This window comes from Rhinopithecus bieti, unplaced genomic scaffold (genome assembly GCF_001698545.2).
Source record: "Rhinopithecus bieti isolate Rb0 unplaced genomic scaffold, ASM169854v2 scaffold_7212, whole genome shotgun sequence".
NCBI lineage: Eukaryota > Metazoa > Chordata > Mammalia > Primates > Cercopithecidae > Rhinopithecus > Rhinopithecus bieti.
This window is the reverse complement of record NW_016806198.1, coordinates 2956961-2976819: the sequence shown is the minus strand read 5'-3', so window position 1 is coordinate 2976819 and position 19859 is coordinate 2956961. Positions and strand designations below refer to the sequence as shown.

At 41.1% G+C, this 19859-nt stretch overlaps 1 protein-coding gene across 1 annotated transcript in view; it reads left to right on the top strand.

Annotated features, from left to right (window-relative positions):
• Nucleotides 1-19492, top strand: part of KDR (kinase insert domain receptor) — a 47946-nt gene extending 28454 nt beyond the window's left edge. Inside the window, exons 18-30 of the mRNA XM_017875105.1 lie at nucleotides 28-132; nucleotides 1440-1553; nucleotides 2138-2226; nucleotides 2844-2997; nucleotides 5089-5186; nucleotides 7741-7863; nucleotides 8017-8128; nucleotides 8349-8448; nucleotides 8854-8959; nucleotides 10059-10210; nucleotides 15164-15263; nucleotides 15758-15843; nucleotides 17582-19492. Of these exons, the coding sequence (XP_017730594.1) occupies nucleotides 28-132; nucleotides 1440-1553; nucleotides 2138-2226; nucleotides 2844-2997; nucleotides 5089-5186; nucleotides 7741-7863; nucleotides 8017-8128; nucleotides 8349-8448; nucleotides 8854-8959; nucleotides 10059-10210; nucleotides 15164-15263; nucleotides 15758-15843; nucleotides 17582-17804 (1562 nt within the window). The 3' untranslated portion in view covers nucleotides 17805-19492. The remainder of the gene's footprint in view (nucleotides 1-27; nucleotides 133-1439; nucleotides 1554-2137; nucleotides 2227-2843; nucleotides 2998-5088; nucleotides 5187-7740; nucleotides 7864-8016; nucleotides 8129-8348; nucleotides 8449-8853; nucleotides 8960-10058; nucleotides 10211-15163; nucleotides 15264-15757; nucleotides 15844-17581) is intronic.
• Nucleotides 19493-19859: the final 367 nt, after the last annotated feature.

The window sequence follows — 19859 nt, the reverse complement described above, 5'->3', positions numbered from 1 at the left end:
TCTTGTTGCTATCGTTGTTGACTCTAGGTAAGCCGCTTGGCCGTGGTGCCTTTGGCCAAGTGATTGAAGCAGATGCCTTTGGAATTGACAAGACAGCAACTTGCAGGACCGTGGCAGTCAAAATGTTGAAAGGTAAAAGCAAAATTATGTGGTGATCTTTCTGTTTTATCTAGTCTTTAAGCATGTTGCAAGGCTTGTATCAGTAGGTTTATTCTTAGGTGGGCCTACTAGCCACACATGCAGCCAGCCTAAATAATGCCCTTGTGCAAGCTGGACAAAGGATCCTCCTTTGTAGCTTTATGCCAGGGTGCACGGTCTGGCAAGCAAAGTTGGGGATGGGTTTCACCTTCTTGCCTGGTTATCCTTGTGCAGGGCTCAGCCAACACAGTTGTACTTAGTGGTTCTGGTTACAGGAAAAAAGGACTGTGGTTATATTAAAATTGTTTCTTAATATATTGTGGAATCAGATAATTATAGACCATCTACAGACATGGAAAGGAAAATAGTGGAATGCAAAAATAGCATGTTCTCTAGAATTGGAATATATAAAAGATGTTCATATGTAAAAGATAATTTGCAAAACAAGAATGGTTGTGTTAGAATAAAATATACTGGGTTATATTTTTTAAATGAAAAGCTTTATAAATAATTGTTAATTCTAATAGTAATGGAATTCTGGTCTGGCCATTTTCATTTCAAGAGGTTCGACAATAAAGCTTCTTTCTCCAATTGTGATGTTCTTTCATTGATGAAGGCAGTGCCATTGACCCTTTGCCAATAGGTTTTGTGCTTTTCAAAGCTATCTTTCTCCGTTTGCCTTTTTTCTCTTGTGGCCAAGGGAGTATGTAATTTTGAGGTGGCTCATCAGGGCCTTAGATGTGGACTATGCCTGTGAATTAGAGGGAAGTGTAGCAGTCCAAACGGGATCAAACACATAGTCTTAGTGCCATCAGCCTCATGTGTCAACTGGTCTTTCCAGCTGGCCTTAATTTGCCGGCACAGATTGGCTGGAACATTCGGTATAGCCCCTAACACATGAAGATATTTAATACATGGTGTTGCTTCCTTATGAGGAAGCACTGAAATGGTCAGACCCTCAGAATCGTAGTGAACCTGAAATGCAAAAATACGGTTTTGTAAAAGAAGAGAATCTGGGCATTATTCCATTGCAGATGTATTCTCCACTTTGCAAAAGATTTCACAATGGATTCCTTTAAATATCAAACATTCTGGCTCAATTAAAATATGAATTTTATTTCAAATTAGAAAATAGAATTTACACTTGACTTTTGGGGAAATGCATGTGGTCTGTAAACTAGGTCACAGCTGTGTTACCCCTGGAGGGTAAGTTGTATAGTGGCATGCAGGGAAGGACGGACCCCAATTATCCGAAGGAAATGTCCACACCTAAGATTTCCCTCCTTGTACTGTATTTGTAGAAGGAGCAACACACAGTGAGCATCGGGCCCTCATGTCTGAACTCAAGATCCTCATTCATATTGGTCACCATCTCAATGTGGTCAACCTTCTAGGTGCCTGTACCAAGCCAGGAGGTGAGTAACTGTGGATGGTTTTGGTCACCCAATTTTAACATGCCTCTCTGATAGTGTTTGAGGGAAAGCAGTCAACTCCCATGGACTTGATTTTCTTAGCTTAGAATACTTTGTGGATTCCTAGGAATAAATATATTTCATGGCAGTTTAATTGGCACTAGAATTAAATTATTATAAAACTTTCTCTGAATTAAGAAATGTCATGCCACTATGATTCAATTTGCTACTTGTGTAACAGATGTCCAGATGAGAAGAGTAAACTTCCCTAAAACTTGAAAGCTTAAGGGTAGTTACCCCCAAAATGGAATCATATCAAGTGATTGCATTGAAAAGCAAGTAGATGGGTGGGTTTTCTTTTGAAATTTTGGTTAATCTTGTGAAAATGTCTTCTGGAAAAAAGAAAAGCTATATATAATATAAAAAAGTTTATATAAGGGGATTGGGACCAGCTGATTTCTACACTTCTGTCCCAATGAAAGGTTGTAGCCTTCTTCTAAGGTGTTTTTGGGTTCATCACTATATTAAACACTTAGTGAGGAACACGAGTGAATACCCATTTTCCTTCCTGGACATGCTGCCTGCAGGGCCACTCATGGTGATTGTGGAATTCTGCAAGTTTGGAAACCTATCCACTTACCTGAGGAGCAAGAGAAATGAATTTGTCCCCTACAAGGTATGTCATTTCCTAATCCTGCTCTGGCCACATTATAAAATGAAGGGAAACTAAAAATGGTACAAGTTAATTTTTTAGTTGAAATTTTGTGAAGAACTTGTGAGGAGTCTTCTCATATTACCTATTGGCTGTTATAACTTCCTCTTTTACCTTCTGGGGCCATATGTTTCTGTTCTGTTTTTGTGATTTTAATCTACTGACCCATTATAGAGTGTGGACATGGGGGAGAAGGCAGGTGTGATCGAGGAAAGGGGAGGGTGGAGGGTAGGACAGCTCTGGGTTATTCTATCTCTCCCCTAGCCATATTTGGCCCCTGGAGTGTAAATCCCTCTGTGAAGAGCACCCTAATGCTGAGAGTGTGTCTGAATGCAACTCAAAGTGGCATTTGTGTCTTTAAGCTGAAGAAGGAGCTAGGCTTTGTGGAAGAAACCCTATCATGCACAAAACTTGCCCCAAATTTCAGCTCAGAGATGGCATAATCCTGAAATTGATGTCCTCCTTGTCTGCTTTTTGGTAGTTTCTATTATCTCCACCATTTATCACATTTTAAAGGTTGTAAACTTTTAAAGACTCATTTTGTGTTCAAGGAGTTTGTTTTTTCCTTTGCTTTTTTATAGACCAAAGGGGCACGATTCCGTCAAGGGAAAGACTATGTTGGAGCAATCCCTGTGGATCTGAAACGGCGCTTGGACAGCATCACCAGTAGCCAGAGCTCAGCCAGCTCTGGATTTGTGGAGGAGAAGTCCCTCAGTGATGTAGAAGAAGAGGAAGGTACCAGCCAGTGCTTCCTGCAGGCTATGGCATACTCTTGTCGGAGCAGACAGGGTGATAGGGTGTTACAAGGAATTTGATCATGGGAAAAGTCCAATCCTACCTCATAATTTGAAAGAGACCTGAATTTCTATAATAGACTGCCTCCATTCTGTCTCCCCAAAAGTGAAGTGTGGAAGCCCTAGACCGGGAGGCGAAGCAGAGCTAGCCTGAGAAATCTAGGTGGTCCAAGTGGGATAAGCAGTCAGTTACAACCACAGCAGTGTTCCTAAAATACTGGTTCGGCATTTATTAGTGGGAGAGGCTACAAGTTTTCTGGTAGTTGAGTAGCCTCTCCATTGCACTGGCGAGCCCCAGAGTGGTTCAGCCCCATGTTGCATGCTTTACCTGTGCAAAAGTCTTTCTCTTCATTATACCTAACCATCCCAAAGGCAGTTTAGGAGCCATCTGTTGTTTCTACCCTATGCCAAGTGGCTTATCAAGTCTTCCTTCCAACCATTATTCCTCAGGGGAGTCTTGATAAATATCCTGGCCTTTAAGTTATGTTTCCAGTGATATTTTATTTATTTGCTTTTATTTTTATTTTTTTGAGGTGGAGTATCATGCTGTTGCCCAGGCTGGAGTGCAATGGTGCGATCTTGGCTCACTGCAACCTTCGCCTTTTGGGTTCAAGTGATTCTTGTGCCCCAGCCTTCTGAGTAGCTGGAATTACAGGTGCCTGCCACCACACCCAGCTAATTTTTTTTTTTTTTTTTTTTTGTATTTTTAGTAGAGATGGAGCTTTACCTTGTTGGCCAGGCTAGTCTCGAACTCCTGACCTCAGGTGATCTGCCTGCCTCAGCCTCCCAAAGTGCTGGGATTATAGGCATGAGCCACCGCGCCTGGCCTCAGTGATATTTTAGTGCTCTTTATGGGTGGAGCTGTGGTCCTAAGCCTAACTTCCAGGACTCCAGCCGGCTCCAGGACATACTGTATTTCTACCTCCTTCAGAAGGAGCAGAGATAGCGTCGTGGATGTAGAGATGGGTGACAGGCTGGCTCCCCTAGAGGCATAAGTCTAGAGGAATAGTGAAAGAAGCCCACTCTGTTTCCCTTGACATGAGGCTACAGAGAGAATTTGCATTTAACTCCTTTTCCTTAGTAGCTGAGAAGGTAGTGTGAGGCTGGGACTTGGTCTAGAAGCACATGTGGAGGTGGTCTAGGCTTCATTTAGCTGGGCCCACATTGAGTGGTGCTGCCTCTACCCTGCTCTTTCTCTTTCAAGAAACAGTGGCCAGTGAGCCAGAAACCTAAGAGATTGAGTTGTTGAGAAAAAGGCTCACAGCCTTTTAAATACTTACGAGGTTATTACTACAACTGAGTTTTTGTTTACTCTGGTCTTTGTCTCCAGGAAAGAAGCCATAAGTCTTATCTGACCAAAGAGATGATTTTGAAACACCCATTTAATATCTTAGTGTTTATTTGTACCAGTTGCACTGAAGTAAATACACCAATTTACGTAAATGTGTCTTTCCATGTTTCTGTTATCTCTCAGGAAAAAACATCCTCCCAGGCCAGATTTAATGTATTTACAGCACTTTTAAAGTTTGAAAATGAATTAAATATATTTCTAGTATTTATAGTTATCTATTGCAGATTATAGTTTGACTTTTGGCTTTTGTCCCAGGACAAATCCTGGAGAGAAGAGATTCAATGACCCTGAATATTGTTGTCTTATTTTTAGAGTTCTTGATATGAAACTATTGTTTATCCCTCTGGGTACATGACAAAAAACAGTGTAAGTGGCAAATTTGGAAATGTCCTCTTTCTTTCCCAGATTATCTAGGTCAATATTACCTTATTCTACCTCCTGGATTTACTGGTTCAATTTGGCTAAAATGGAAAAACCAGTATTGTTCCTAAGGGATGTGATGGTGGCTAATGATATTGGGATTCAGGAGATTTACAGAAGATAGAAGCATTGACTCTCTGTTTCTATTTCCTGAAAATTTAACTCCCAAGTCTTAAAAAGATTATTACTCTAGCAAACTTAGAAACAAATCACACCAATTCATGAAAATACTGATCTCCATCCTCCTGCCTCTTCGGACAGCTCCTGAAGACCTGTATAAGGACTTCCTGACCTTGGAGCATCTCATCTGTTACAGCTTCCAAGTGGCTAAGGGCATGGAGTTCTTGGCATCACGAAAGGTAAGACAGGTTGAGGGGAAATCAGCTATCTTTTCAGATCACAGGTTTGGAAATAAGATGTCCAGTGTCAGCCATTGGTGCTCATTTGGGATTGTAATTCATTCACCACCTCTGCGTCTCTTAGAAGACCTCTACTGGGGAGGCTGTTTCTGCTAAGTAAGAGTGGTTAAGGAGTTCATGAAATTAAGCTGTATAATAAAGGCTTGTCAAGCATCTACTAAGTGTGAGGTAGTCTTCTGAGCACTGAGGATACTGGGGTGAACAATCAGGCAAAGCTCTTCACCTTCATGAAGTTTATAGTTCTAGTGGGTAGAGCAAACAATAAGCAACATAAACAAGTAAAACATGTTGTAGGTTAGATGGGAGTAAATGTTATGGGGAAATAAAGCAAGAAAGGGTTATAGAATATACAGGAGCAATGCACTTATGTATGTTTATGCTTCTCTCTGTGTGCGTACATCCATTTTAAACAAGGTAGATGAGGAAGGCTTTACTAAGAACTTGACATTTGAGCAATGACCTGGAAAGGGGAGGGGCTGAGCCTTACAGATATCTTGGCATGAGAATCATTTTTAATTTATTTTACATTCATCAACGTCCATCAAAAAGTATTTGTTAGGAGTATAATTAGAAACGAGGAAGGACAGGCTTCAGATGAGAGCGATTAAAGAGCTAAAATTAGAAAAGTAGGCCAAACAAAGGCTGAGGTGGGGACGTGACAAGTTACAACTATTCCAAAGGTTGTAAACATGAAGTGGGGAGCGAGGCTGGTGGCAGTGACTCTCCTGGAAAGGGTAAAATGTGTAATTTTTTATTAAGTAGCAGTACTTCAAATTAAAGATCAGGAAGAACTGTGTTGACAGAATATATTTGTGCAGCCTAATGAAGAAAGAAAGACTTAAGTTGTGTATATATATTTTGTGTTTCCTAAATTAGAATGAAATCTTCCACCCATGCTTTCCCCTGAGGTTTAAAGCTTCTCATAGCATTCAAGGCCTCAGGCTCTTTGATGTTTCTGCTGGGTAGCTCTTGTGTTCTCTCTCCCAAGGGGAAGGAGGAGAACTGGGGCCTTATAGGGTTTTCCCGAAGATAAAGGCCCTTTACACTGCTTGGAGATTATGATTTATTATTACTATTTTTTTATGGCTGAAATTTGCCACTTACTCAGGGTTCCTTTTGGGGACTAGGAAGAGAACGGGCTTGAATGTGGGAATCCTTTAAGTTGTTTTATATCTACCAGATGATTTCTTGAATCCACTTGGTTGTTGGGTTAAAAAAGGAAACTTTTGTTTGGGGGGAAGAGTCAAAATACTGTCTGTTTTCAGAATTCCTAGTGTTGCTCAATTGTGTTGACAATGTGCTTCTGAATATGCCTTGTTCAGAGGAGAGTGCCATACAGATTTGAGGTGTGGGAAGGTCAGCAATGCCTGGCTTACACAATCACCCCTCCAGTGAGTTAAGAATTCTCCCCTTGGCCGGGAATGTTGGCTCATGCCTGTAATTCCAGCACTTTGGGAGGCCAAGGTGGGTGAATCACCTGAGGTCAGGAGTTTGAGACCAGCCTGGACACCATGGTGAAACCCTTTCTCTACTAAAAAAACAAAAATTAGCTGGGTGTGGTGGCACACCTGTGGTCCCAGCTACTTGGAAGGCAGAGGCAGGAGAATCACTTGAACCTGGGAGGTGGGAGGTTGCTGTGAGCTGAGATTGCACCACCGCACTCTAGTCTAGGCGACAGAGCGAGATTCCTTCTCAAAAAAAAAAAAAAAAAAAAAAAAAAAGTTTTCTTCTAAGCCATTGATTCATTTCTTGAGCTCCCCAAGACTCATTTTCTCACAAAATATCACATGGAGCTAAAGCTGCCAAGTAGTAGGAGGTTAGGTGAAGTTTGGAGGATACAGAGAAAGGAGAAACTGAGAAGCTACAAGGAAGAGAAAGAAAGTCAAGATTAATCTCATTGTATTATTAATGCACTAGAGAACTAACCTGACTTGTGATAGGCTGAAATTGCCTTAATAGACATTTATGATAGCCCAGCACTTTGAAATCAGGGGAAGCCCCACTGGGAATTGTTTATCAGAGCCAGTCTGGCTTCAGCCTCATACGGAAGGGGGAAACCAACAAAGAGCACTAAACCAATGAGAGCCCCTTGTTTCTGATTTCCGTGCATTCATTCAAAAAACAAATCCCATTCTGGGACCTCCTTAGAATAACACGTTTTTAACCAAATATGGGGCCAGGCAAAAGGGATGTGTGGATGTGACCAGAAACACACTTTTAATTGTGTCCTAGAGGAGCCTATTTATGATTCCATCATCATATTATAACTTAATTATTTAACTCCAAAGGCTGGGGCTGTTTATGGAATGAGCAGATGTGTGCCTCAGCAAAGCTCACAGACTTTTTTCCTGAAGTGTTGTTAAAAGATACTAACCCAGTCCTTGTTAATCAGTTGGCTTTCTGATGTGGGATTTTTTTTGATGCATGAGGTCACAACAGATGTGAAAGAGATCAGCTGTGCCGAGACCTAATGCACACACGATTCTCTTTGCAGTGTATCCACAGGGACCTGGCGGCACGAAATATCCTCTTATCGGAGAAGAACGTGGTTAAAATCTGTGACTTTGGCTTGGCCCGGGATATTTATAAAGATCCAGATTATGTCAGAAAAGGAGATGTAAGTTTCAAACATGAATCCAGTGCTTGGTTAAGTAACAGAATTAAAACTCCTCATAGAGAGCTTCAGGACCTGTGTTCAGGAACAAAGGAAGTTTTTTTCTTCAGATATTTGCTAATTTGGGTTCTGAATCCTTGTCTTCTACCCATGTAGGCTCGCCTCCCTTTGAAATGGATGGCCCCAGAAACAATTTTTGACAGAGTGTACACAATCCAGAGTGACGTCTGGTCTTTTGGTGTGTTGCTGTGGGAAATATTTTCCTTGGGTAAGTCATTTCTCTTTGTCCTTCCATCCAGACTCCAAAGAGGAAGACAAAAGTTGTCTTTTCCTCTCTTGTACTTCATGTCTATCAGACGAAATTTCTAGGAAGCTTTGAAAAAAAAAAAAAAAGATACGTAGGTGATGAGGATATGTAAGATTCAGGTGCAGGGTTTTCTATAAGAGAAAATCAAATCAAAGAATGTCTCCTCCCTGTTTTATTCTAGGTGCTTCTCCATATCCTGGGGTAAAGATTGATGAAGAATTTTGTAGGCGATTGAAAGAAGGAACTAGAATGAGGGCCCCCGATTATACTACACCAGAAATGTAAGACTTTAAGAAGTGTTCCTCTGTTCTCTTTCTTTGCTCGCAAATTCTCCTTGCCTGGAAGACTTTCCATTATATAGACTTTCTTCATTGCCCAGTTAGGGTCCTGCTTTTACTTTGGGGCCTTTCTTGATAATTTCAAGCATGGAGTTATCACTTTTTGAAAAGATAGTACTTTATTATTCAAAGCAACCAGTTAGTTTTTATTAGATGTTGCTTTAAATGTTTTGTTTTTTATACACATTGAGCCTCTGGAGTATGGGACTCTGTGTCTTACACAGTTTTGTATCCCTATTTAGCATCTCGACTCGTGGGCTCTTTATAAATGTGTACTCATTTAAGTGCTTATTTTCATCATTCAGGAAGAAAGAGGCATTTAATGAAATCAGTGTTTTGCTTCTCTAGGTACCAGACCATGCTGGACTGCTGGCACGGGGAGCCCAGTCAGAGACCCACGTTTTCAGAGTTGGTGGAACATTTGGGAAATCTCTTGCAAGCTAATGCTCAGCAGGTTTGTCACCTCCATCCAAGAAGCGCCTACAAAGAGTACTTAGATGTCAAGGACTTCCCTACTGCCTGAATTGTCTCATGGCTACCATGCCATCCTCTCAGCCATTGAATAATCTACTGTATTCTTCTACATCTGAGCAATAATGCTTTTCTAAAAGCTGCAATTACCCTTTTAGGCAGATAGGATTCTAATTTATGACCTGGGAGCAGACCACTCTGATTTCTACCTACTTATCTTTTTGTTATATCTTCAAATGCTCTTCTAAAGCTAAAACAAACAAACAGAAAATCTGGTTGATCCACAGAAGATCAACAATGGAAGAAATTTCAGGAAATTTTTAATAAGTTCTGCAGGCAAAAATACATCTAAGCTATGCAAAAGAGATGGTTTCTGTCTTGGTATCATCCCAGGTTCTTATAACTTCCACTGGAAGATTTTAAAGTTGTAGTCTTTACTATTGGAATGTTATTTAATCTCCAGTCAATGCCTCTTACTATAATGGAAGCGAATTTCCTCTTTCTTTTCTTTTGAACAGCTGGGGGACAATAGGTCAGCTCTATTTTTATCAATAAACCTTCCAAACATTTACAGATATCAAATAGTCATTTATTTCTTTTTCTTGATGCAATAATATTAAGTTTCTCAGAAGACCCATTTTCGTATCCATTTATTGCTTTTCTTTAGACTGTCATCAGTTTTTCCATTGCCTTGAAATGTGGTAGCTAAAACTGGATACCATGCCCTTTGAAGGGCTTGGCTCGTGCGGTTAGGGCTTTGTGAAGGAGTGATGTTTTGTTCTATGTAGCTCCGTGTGTTCTGTTGTTACCTCTCTCACCACAGCCTGCTTTCTCTTCTTTGTAACTGCACTTCCCTGTGGGCTCCTTACCCATCTCATTTTTAGTTCTCTCCTTTAATATACCTTCCATTTCAATGGCGTTTTGTTTCTGATACATGATTTGTAATGTCTTAAAGTTCTGTGTTCACATATGAAAGCCACATGCCCTATGTAGCCAAGAAGCCCCTGTGCCCTTTGTTTTTAATGAAAAGGCACTTGAAGAACTGAAGCCATAACAACAGTCTTCTGTGTTTATTGTTTCAGGACGGCAAAGACTATATTGTTCTTCCGATATCAGAGACTTTGAGCATGGAAGAGGATTCTGGACTCTCTCTGCCTACCTCACCTGTTTCCTGTATGGAGGAGGAGGAAGTATGTGACCCCAAATTCCATTATGACAACACAGCAGGAATCAGGTACAGTATATGGCCTGACATCCCCTGGGGGAGGGTAACTTCAAGGCCATCTCAGGGAGGGGGATTGGAAGTGGAAGGAAGTCCATGTCTAAGGCTGCTGCATCCTACTTCCACATAACCTTAGCCCTGAGGTTAACATCATGGGGAATGCTCCTGGAAGAGGGCCTGGGTAGGTGTGCTTCCTCCCATCTGTAGCCCACGCTGCTGCCACAGCATTGCCTTTAAGAATTCCAAGCCCTGCAGCTGCAATAGCTGGAATGCCACAGTTTGCTAATCTCAGGAATAAAGAGACCAGTTTTACAAAGACATCTGCATTTAAATTATCCCCATGTATGCTTTTATTAATGTGAATTAAATGGCTTAGGAGAGATTCAGAAAGGAAGAGTTCTGTGCATGCATGAGAACACACTTATGGCTCTCTGGCAAGGATACAGAATGCCATGGGTCTGTGTCCTGAATTAGACTGGATGCTGCATCTCAGGAGCCCCTCCCACGTCTGATTTTCAGTATTTTATTTGCATAGTGGGAAGTCTGGGCTTATTTAAAACACGTGCACTGCAGTCCTTTCCTGGTTTGTAGAGGGGTTCTGAAGGCAGCTTTCTTTTTTCTGTCTCCCAGCACCTGTGCATAAGGAAAGAGTTGGTGTGGTTTTCTACAATATGATATTAAAATTGCCCTTTACTGAGGCTGGGACTATTTCACTTTGCTTTGTTTCTTTCCCAACCCCTTTGGATGTTTTCCTGCTTTAATGGAATCCCTGACAGCATGGGTCCAGCCTGCCAGCCAGAGTGTGCCCGGGCTGCAGGGAGGGCCGGGGAGCTCTCTCATGTCCAGAGCATGGCCAGGTTGCCACATGGCAGGGATGCTAAGGAGAAACTGGTGGACAGTTTGCCTCCTAGAGTCATGCAGGGCAGCAGAAACACTGATTAGAAGGAAGAAAGCTTAGAAGCCAGCAAGTGAGCTGACCGTTCCACCGAAGTCAAAAGTGTTAGGCATATTTTTAAAGAACTTTGCCATGTATTATCAGATGTTGCCAACATCATAACATTCAGAGTCAGGCAAAGTAGAAACAATGATCTTTTTTTTTGATGTATTATTGAACGCAAGGCTCAGTTCTATTACCTGAGGGCAGTACAAACTTGTGGTTAAAGATCAGGTATTAGAGTCAGATAAAACTGAGTAGGACCCCCAAGTCTGCCTTGTAGCAACTGTGAAACTTGGGGCAAATCATCTACCTTCTGCCTCAGTTTCTTTATCTGTGAAATGAAACAAGGTCAGTGTTGCTGTTGGAAAATGGCTGTTTTGAGAGTTGTAAGATATAATCTATTTCCAAGCACCCGACCCTTGAAAGCACTCAGTAAAAGATACCTATTAAGTGAGCTGCTTAAAATCACATCCTTGAGATGAATCCAGTTCCTCTGACACCTGAGTCCATGTTGTTTCCTCCCATGCCAAGGAGGGCCCTCAGAGAGAAACAGTCATGAAATGAGACTACAGTTCCACTCCTGTGCTTACACATTTCCAGTTCAAGTTCAGCTGGCCTTTTAGTGTGACAATTGTTCCCCACACACCATTATTGCCTCCCCCTTTATTGGAAAGCCATTTGATCATGAACTATATTCCATGTGTTTTCTGTGACCAAGTAGAGTGATGATCCGAGTTAGCAGCCTCCTGGCTCGCTGGGTGCTTTGCATATGGTGCTGAGAAGGAGAAGAAATCATGTTTGTGTAATGGAAGCACCAAATACGATGTTGGATATATAAAAGGGCTGCTAACATTTATCCCCAGAAGCGTGGACAAATGTGACACCACTCTCCCAGCACAGGCCTGGCTGCTATTTTCTGTCTGTGATTTTTGAATTGGGTTTTCCAGTCCAGTTTCTCTTTTATCCTGCCATAATTTAAAAAATAAAATGAAAATTGGAGTATTTTGTCTGCATCTCCTCTCAACCTCCTCCACCTTTTTTCCTTTTTATAAAATAAAACTCATGGTCACATTTTAGTCATCTGGTTTCGAAGAAAAGCAGATAGAGGCATTTGCACATGGCATGCTTCATTCTGTTGCTCTCCTGGGGTTCTGTTTCTCTGGGGAGAATGAGTTGAGGCTGGGGTACTTCTCAGGGGGCTTGTTCCATCCTCTTATGCATTTCTGGCCAAGTACAAAAGCTGAGCAGTCTTTCTCCTTCTAATTTTCAATTCTATTGCATTATAAATAGAGCTGGACAGAGACATCACTGTGGGAGCTAGCCTCATGATTTGTGGCCCCTTTAAACCATTTGAAAAATATTTACTTAGCATTTATTTAGAGAGGGACCACTCATGTCTAGACTTAGCTTTGCCTCTAATTTCCCCTGTGGATCAGTTCTGGCCTCAAGTTTGCATGCTTCCTGCAAGAAAGCACATACTCACTGGGCTCATCTTTCTTTGAGGGCAGTTTGGGGACCATCTGCAATTGCTGTCATTTTCTCTGGGAGTTTCACCTCCCACATCAAGCAGCTTATCAAAAATTTCTTTGTAGTACTTTCTCAGAGAAAGGTTTTGGTGCATACCATTTTCTTCATTTTGGTTAATTGTTAGTGATGATTAAATGGTCCTTGTAGATTGATGCTTGGGATAGCCTGCTAGCTAGGTATTCCTGAATTTGGCTCTACCATTAGACTGCTTGAAGTGGGACTGTTCTTTCTGCACTTTTTGTCTGTTTCATGTCCCATACTTACACCCCTGACCCTGCTACTGCGTGATCAGTGCATGCATGACAAGAGAACAGCACTGTTCACATACTGGGTGCTTAATAACGGCTTGAACACTTGTGTCTGCTGTTTTCTTCTTTCTTTTCCCTCCTGATACTCTTCCAAGGGAGTCTGTATGGAGTAGAGTAAAACAAAAACAAAAACTTCACATGGGCTTTGGTGTCTAAAGGCCTAAGTTTGAGTCCCAGTTCTACCCTTTATTAGCCATTTTCTCCCTAATCCTTGGCTCCCTCATCTCTAAAGGGGAAATAGTTAAAAGACCTATTTCTCCGTTTTAGGAGGAACAGATGCACCATGGTCTGTGGAAATGCTTTGTCAATCATGAAAGGATCATGCCATTTAAAAAATTACTGGATTAAGAATTTAAGGAGCTGTCCTTTCTAAGACAGCTAAATTATTTTCCAAACTTGCCAACCCTAGTTGATTCTATCCCCTAGATATCTCTAGAATGAACCCATGTCTCCAAATCTCATGGGCATTCCATTTTTCTAGCCAAGCTGCCTTTCTTTCTCCTGAAGAAGTGCAGTATTTTTCTCATGGGTCTTATGCCTTTAGTCTTATTCTTTTCAATCCACAGTCAATTCTCTAAAGGGCATATCTGATCTTGTCAATCCCATGCTTAAAATTCTTCAGTGGCTCCTCATTGCCCTCAAAATAATAATCCAAACATTCCAGTTATGTGATTTTGGATAAGTTCCTCAACCTTTCTATGCCTTGGTTTCCTCATCTGAAAAGCTGGGATAGTAATACTCACCCCTAGAGAGGTACCGTGGTGAACACATCATGAGATGCTGCTTAGACAGCATCTGGCATAGTGCCAGGCACGTGGCAGATTATCAGTGAGGGCTTCCTGAACAAGCGACTGCAGGAATGATTGACTATGGTACCAGTAGTTTTTGACAACCATTACTTTTAGGGGTTGGACTTACAAGAAAGTAGCCTTCGATCGCACCCTGTGTATCATATCCTCTAACTTGTGGAGTTTCCTGAGTGAGGGTATCACCTGTAAATCTCATTCTCTCCTCTCTGTACAGGGAGGAACCAGCCTCTTGGGGTAGGGGAGAGAGATTTAATTTCCATTCTTCTCCTGTGGCCCAAGGTCTATGCAGCATGTTCCAGAAGGCTGCTTGTAGTGGGAAGTAGGCTGGTATAGGAATGAAGAGTGTATTTTCTGTCTCGTTGGGTCCTCCCAGTGAGTAGGACTTCCCTTCCCTCACTTGGGCTGTAAGTGATTTTGATAGCATCAACTAGACTCACCCAAAGCCACATGGCCGGGAAGGAGCCTTCCCAAGAAGGAGAGGATCTGTTGTTCGAAAAGTCTTATTATTTGGACTCCTGAAGGAAGCTTTGGAAGTCAAAGGAGAAAAATGAGCTTTGTTTGAGAGAGCATTATTCTTCCTAAGAACAATAAGCCCAACATTCTCCATATCATTCATTTTTCCAACGTCTCCGTGAGCTAGGGAGGGAGTGCTACTGCCAACACATCTTATAGATGGGACAAGAGGGTCACAAATATTCATGACTTTCTCAAGTTTCTGCAGTCAGTGGTAGATTCTGAAATAGGCAAAATATCTTGTTACTCTCAAACCACTGCTCTTTCCTGAGACAGCAACTCTGGGGGCAAAAGTGAGGGGACAGTGAGACTCAGCCCACCTTCCCTTTGCACACTAAGCCTCTGCTACACAGAAGAGGAAGAGGTTGTCTTCAAATCACTGCTGGGTTCAGTATCCTTTAAGGAGACCTTCAGATGTTTTCTCTGCCTATCTTTCATTGAATGGTTGCTCTGTGAGCATTATCTAGAAAAATTTCCCAGGAGATGGCCAGACAGATGTGAAACACTCGGTAATATATCCAGAGCTGGATGGAGGAATCCTATGCAATCAGGAAGCCAAGTAGAAGGCACTTGATAACTCCCTCTGCTATTGTTGTCTTTAGTCCAGGACTGGACCTCAGAAGTAGGGTTCAAAAGAACAGGCTCATCGAGACTCCTCAGTTATATTATACTTTTAAATGGACTTTCTCAGGAAATTAAGCCTTCCATGTGTGCTAGCAGAGAAAGATTTTTATTTTGTTTTGTTTTTCTAAAGGATGTTTTGAAGGTTGCTATTAAGTTTGTGGTTGAAAGATAATGAACTTAGGTATCACTTGTGGTATATGCAGTCAAATATACCACCACTAAAATATAAATATTTGTTCTTTTGCAGTCAGTATCTGCAGAACAGTAAGCGAAAGAGCCGGCCTGTGAGTGTAAAAACATTTGAAGACATCCCATTAGAAGAACCAGAAGTAAAAGTAATCCCAGATGTAAGTACATCTTTTAAAAATAGTCTTAGAAATAATACAAAGGATGAAACACTAGTTAGATAAATATTAGCCTAAGCATTAAAGTCTTGGAGCCTCATTAGAAGGCTGTCCTCGAGTGTGTGTATCATGGGGTCATTATGGAGATGGAACTCTGTTTTTTACATAAGTCAAGTCCTTGGTCCAAGGTTCAAGACAATGTAGCTTTCTGACCAATTTCACTAAAGTGCAAGTAGTGTCATGGTGAAGAAAGCGATGGTAACAGGCATTCTCAGCTGCTGATGTGAAAATTTTCTCTTCTCCCTGGCCTGTGTCTACTCATAGGAAGCAGTTGCTTCCTTTTGTAGCTTGGACAATTTGTGGATATTATACCTTTATGTTCTTCCACAGGACCTTATTTGATAGTCATGATAGATGGGTTGAGAAATCAGCTTAATTAAATAGTTGGTCATTTTATACACTCAATTAACTGTGCCATCTCATTGTCTCTGAAAAAGGACAACCAGACGGACAGTGGTATGGTTCTTGCTTCAGAAGAGCTGAAAACTTTGGAAGACAGAACCAAATTAGCTCCATCTTTTAGGTAAGACTCAGCCACATTAAAAAGACAAATTTCAATAGAAATTTTTAGAAGCAATTTAGGACTTTCAATGCAAGTGCAGAATTTTCCGTATGGGGTCTTTGTTGTTTGGAGAAATTAACATCAATTTAACAAATAAAGAAGGAAACAAACCACATGATAAAATTAAGTGACAAATCTAAAAATAATCTGAAATAAATTAGAGAATTTGGTCAATTTTTATGAGAATTTTAGGGAATTTCTGAGTATAGTTACTGTAGTCAGTAATGGCTAAATGAAAAAGGTGATTGGATGTGATCCCTAAAGCTGTCAATATGATTGCAATCTTTGTGGACTCTGAAGAATTTTTAAGTCTGTATACAAATGGGTGCCTCTGTGCTTAAGAAGTATGATATATAAATAAGCCAATGTCTATTTGTTTGAGACATTTAAATATTATTGTCTGAATTCGTAAGTATTTCATTGTGGGAAAAGTATTAAAATTTAGTTTTAAATATAATCTCCACTCTATGGTTCAGTAGGAATTTGTAGTTGTCTTGAATACGTGTATGTTCTCTTAACATAACAAATAAATGAAAATCTATATTTATAAGAATAATAGGATAAGTGTAGTTATGTATTTGCTGGGGTTTATTTGCTAGAGTATTCTTACCTAAAGGTAAGAATAGAGGAGGTTTTGATCTGCTTATAATCTAACTTTTGTATAAAATGGGAATACTCATGGGTTTTGAATAATGCTCATACCAAAAGAAAACAAACAAAAAACCCCCCACCACATTAAAGGGTGTCATTGTGCTATTTTATTGTTTTCTTTAAGGCCCAAGGTAAAAAGTCGTGAAAGTCAATGGTATGTTTCATTCATTAATTCAAAAAATGTTTATTCGGCAAGTTATCATGTGCAGTGCGCCATGCCATTGCTTAAGACACCTACATTAGTTTTGTTGGGGTTGAATTGAAAGAAAAAATTGTATTTCTCATTATTTGAAGTAACCTTTAAACTATGTATAAACACGAGTTACTAAAATTCCTTTTTGCAGCTTTAACGTGAAGAAATTGGGTAAAACACCTATTACCGGGAAAAAACACCTTAGAATGGTTTGTGAAAATGTAAATCCTGAAATTTTAGATCAACACAGCCTACATTTCAAGGCTTTGACATGATTACCATCTGTCAGGATTCCATGCCATTGAAAACATTTTCTAGTTGCTGCTGAGTGACTGGGGTCCTCAGTCCTTCCAAGGAATGTGGTTTTGATGAGTAAAAAGCAGCATTTGACATATCTGGCTTGACTGCACACACGCTTCAAGTTATTAAAGTTTAAAGTTGCTCAAGAAGTTTATTACCACCATACACATGCCCCGTAGTTCCCAAATTGCCACAATGGGAAAAGCACAAGTGAAATTTCAGAACATCCCAGTTTCCTTGAATATCATGCAAGTGGCCCTTTGTGCCTGTCACTGTATACAAACTTGTCAATCTGCAAGGCCATAAACATGTTCCATTGGTTGGGGCCTTTGCATAACTCGGGAGAACTGCCTTTCATCTCATTTGAGGCTTGAAAGACTTGGACCTGAATAAGAGGACTTATCTGCAACTACTAATTCATGCGAGTACCTGAAAATAGACCTTGTCCCTGTAAACCTGATATGCTGATTAACAAATGGGAGAGATAGGGGGCTGGGGTCAGCAAAAGAACTGTCTTCTCTCTGCCAACTCATTTGTTTGCCATTTCTTCCACAGTGGAATGGTGCCCAGCAAAAGCAGGGAGTCTGTGGCATCTGAAGGCTCAAACCAGACAAGTGGCTACCAGTCCGGATATCACTCCGACGACACAGACACCACTGTGTACTCCAGTGAGGAAGCAGAACTTTTAAAGCTGATAGAGATGGGAGTGCAAACCGGCAGCACAGCCCAGATTCTCCAGCCTGACTCGGGGACCACATTGAGCTCCCCTCCTGTTTAAAAGGAAGCACCCACGCCCCCAACTCCTGGACATCACATAAGAGGTGCTGCTCAGATTTTCAAGTGTTGTTCTTTCCACCAGCAGGAAGTAGCCGCATTTGATTTTCATTTCAACAACAAAAAAAGGACCTCGGACTGCAGGGAGCTAGTCTTCTAGGCATATCCTGGAAGAGGCTTGTGACCCAAGAATGTGTCTGTGTATTCTCCCAGTGTTAACCTGATCCTCTTTTCATTCATTTAAAAGCATTTATCATGCTGCCTACTGCGGGTCTCACCATGGGTTAGAACAAAGACGTTCAAGAAATGGCCCCATCCTCAAAGAAGTAGCCATACCTGGGGAGTTGACACTTCTGTAAAACTAGAAGATAAACCAGGCAATGTAAGTGTTTGGGGTGTTGCAGATGGGAAGGATTCGCAGGGCTCAGTCTATCCAAGAGGCTTTGTTTAGGACGTCGGTCCCAAGCCAAGCCTTAAGTGTGGAATTCAGATTGACAGAAAGGAAGACTAACATTAGCTTGCTTTGAGAGAGTACTGGAGCCTGCAAATGCATTGTGTGGGCTCCAGTGGAGGTTCTGAAATGTAAAGGCTTCAGATGGGGTTTCTGGTTTTAGAAGATTGCGTGTTCTTCGCAGTTGGGCTGAAGGAGAGTTCCTTGTGCTGTTTCTGACTCCTAATGAGAGTTCCTTCCAGACCCTTACGTGTTTCCTGGCCAAGCCCCAGGAAGGAAATTATGCATCTCTGGCTCCTTGTCTCTCAGGCTGATCCTTTATTCAGAACACCACAAAGTAAGGACATTCAGCTCAAGGCTCCCTGCCGTGTTGAAGAGTTCTGACTGCACAAACCAGCTTCTGGTTTCTTCTGGATGAATACCCTCATATCTGTCCTGATGTGATATGTCTGAAACTGAATGCGGGAGGTTCAATGTCAAGCTGTGTGTAGTGTCAAAGCTTCAGGAAGGATTTTACCCTTTTGTTCTTCCCCCTGTCCCCAACCCACTCTCACCCCACAACCCATCAGTATTTTAGTTATTTGGCCTCTACACTCCAGTAAACCTCTACACTCCAGTAAACAAACTCCAGAGAGTTTGTTCACTCTCTGAATGATTATTAGCCAGACTTCAAAATTACTTTATAGCCCAAATTATAACATCTATTGTATTGTTTAGACTTTTAACATATAGAGCTATTTCTACTGATTTTTGCCCTTCTTCTGTCCTTTTTTTCAAAAAAGAAAATGTGTTTTTTGTTTGGTACCATAGTGTGAAATGCTGGGAACAATGACTATAAGACATGCTATGGCACATATATTTATAGTCTGTTTATGTAGAAACAAATGTAATATATTAAAGTCTTATATTATATATAATGAACTTTGTACTATTCACATTTTGTATCAGTATTATGTAGCATAACAAAGGTCATAATGCTTTCAGCAATCGATGTCATTTTATTAAAAAACATTGAAAAACTTGAAGGAATCCCTTTGCAAGGTTGCATTACCCATCATTTCTAAACTGGAGGAGGGGTGGCCGGGCACAGCGGCTCACACCTAAAAACCCAGCACTTTGGGAGGCCAAGGTGGGAGGATCGCTTGAGCCCAGGAGTTCAAGACCAGTCTGGTCAACATGGTCAGATTCCATCTTAAAGAAAAAAGGTAAAAATAAAATAAAATGGAGAAGCAGCAATCAGACATATTTTCCATGTGGTGGTTTTACATTTTTACTGGTTTTCTTACTCTTCTTATAAGGGATATTTTCATAACCTGGTTATATATTTTATAAACCAGTAAATGTATCTGTAGTACAAAGTATGAGGGTATAATATCACCACAACTATTTTGAGGATAAGTATGTCTGGTTTAAAGTTTAACTGCTCCTTCCCTCTTCTTCATCACAAATAATTCACACACACACACACACAGACACACCCACCACCCAAGCATACACCCCCCAACACCCACACCTCTCCCCAGGACCCCCACACACCCACACATCTAACCCCCCCATACTCACACCCACACCCCTCACACCCCACCCCACACACCTACACACCCACCA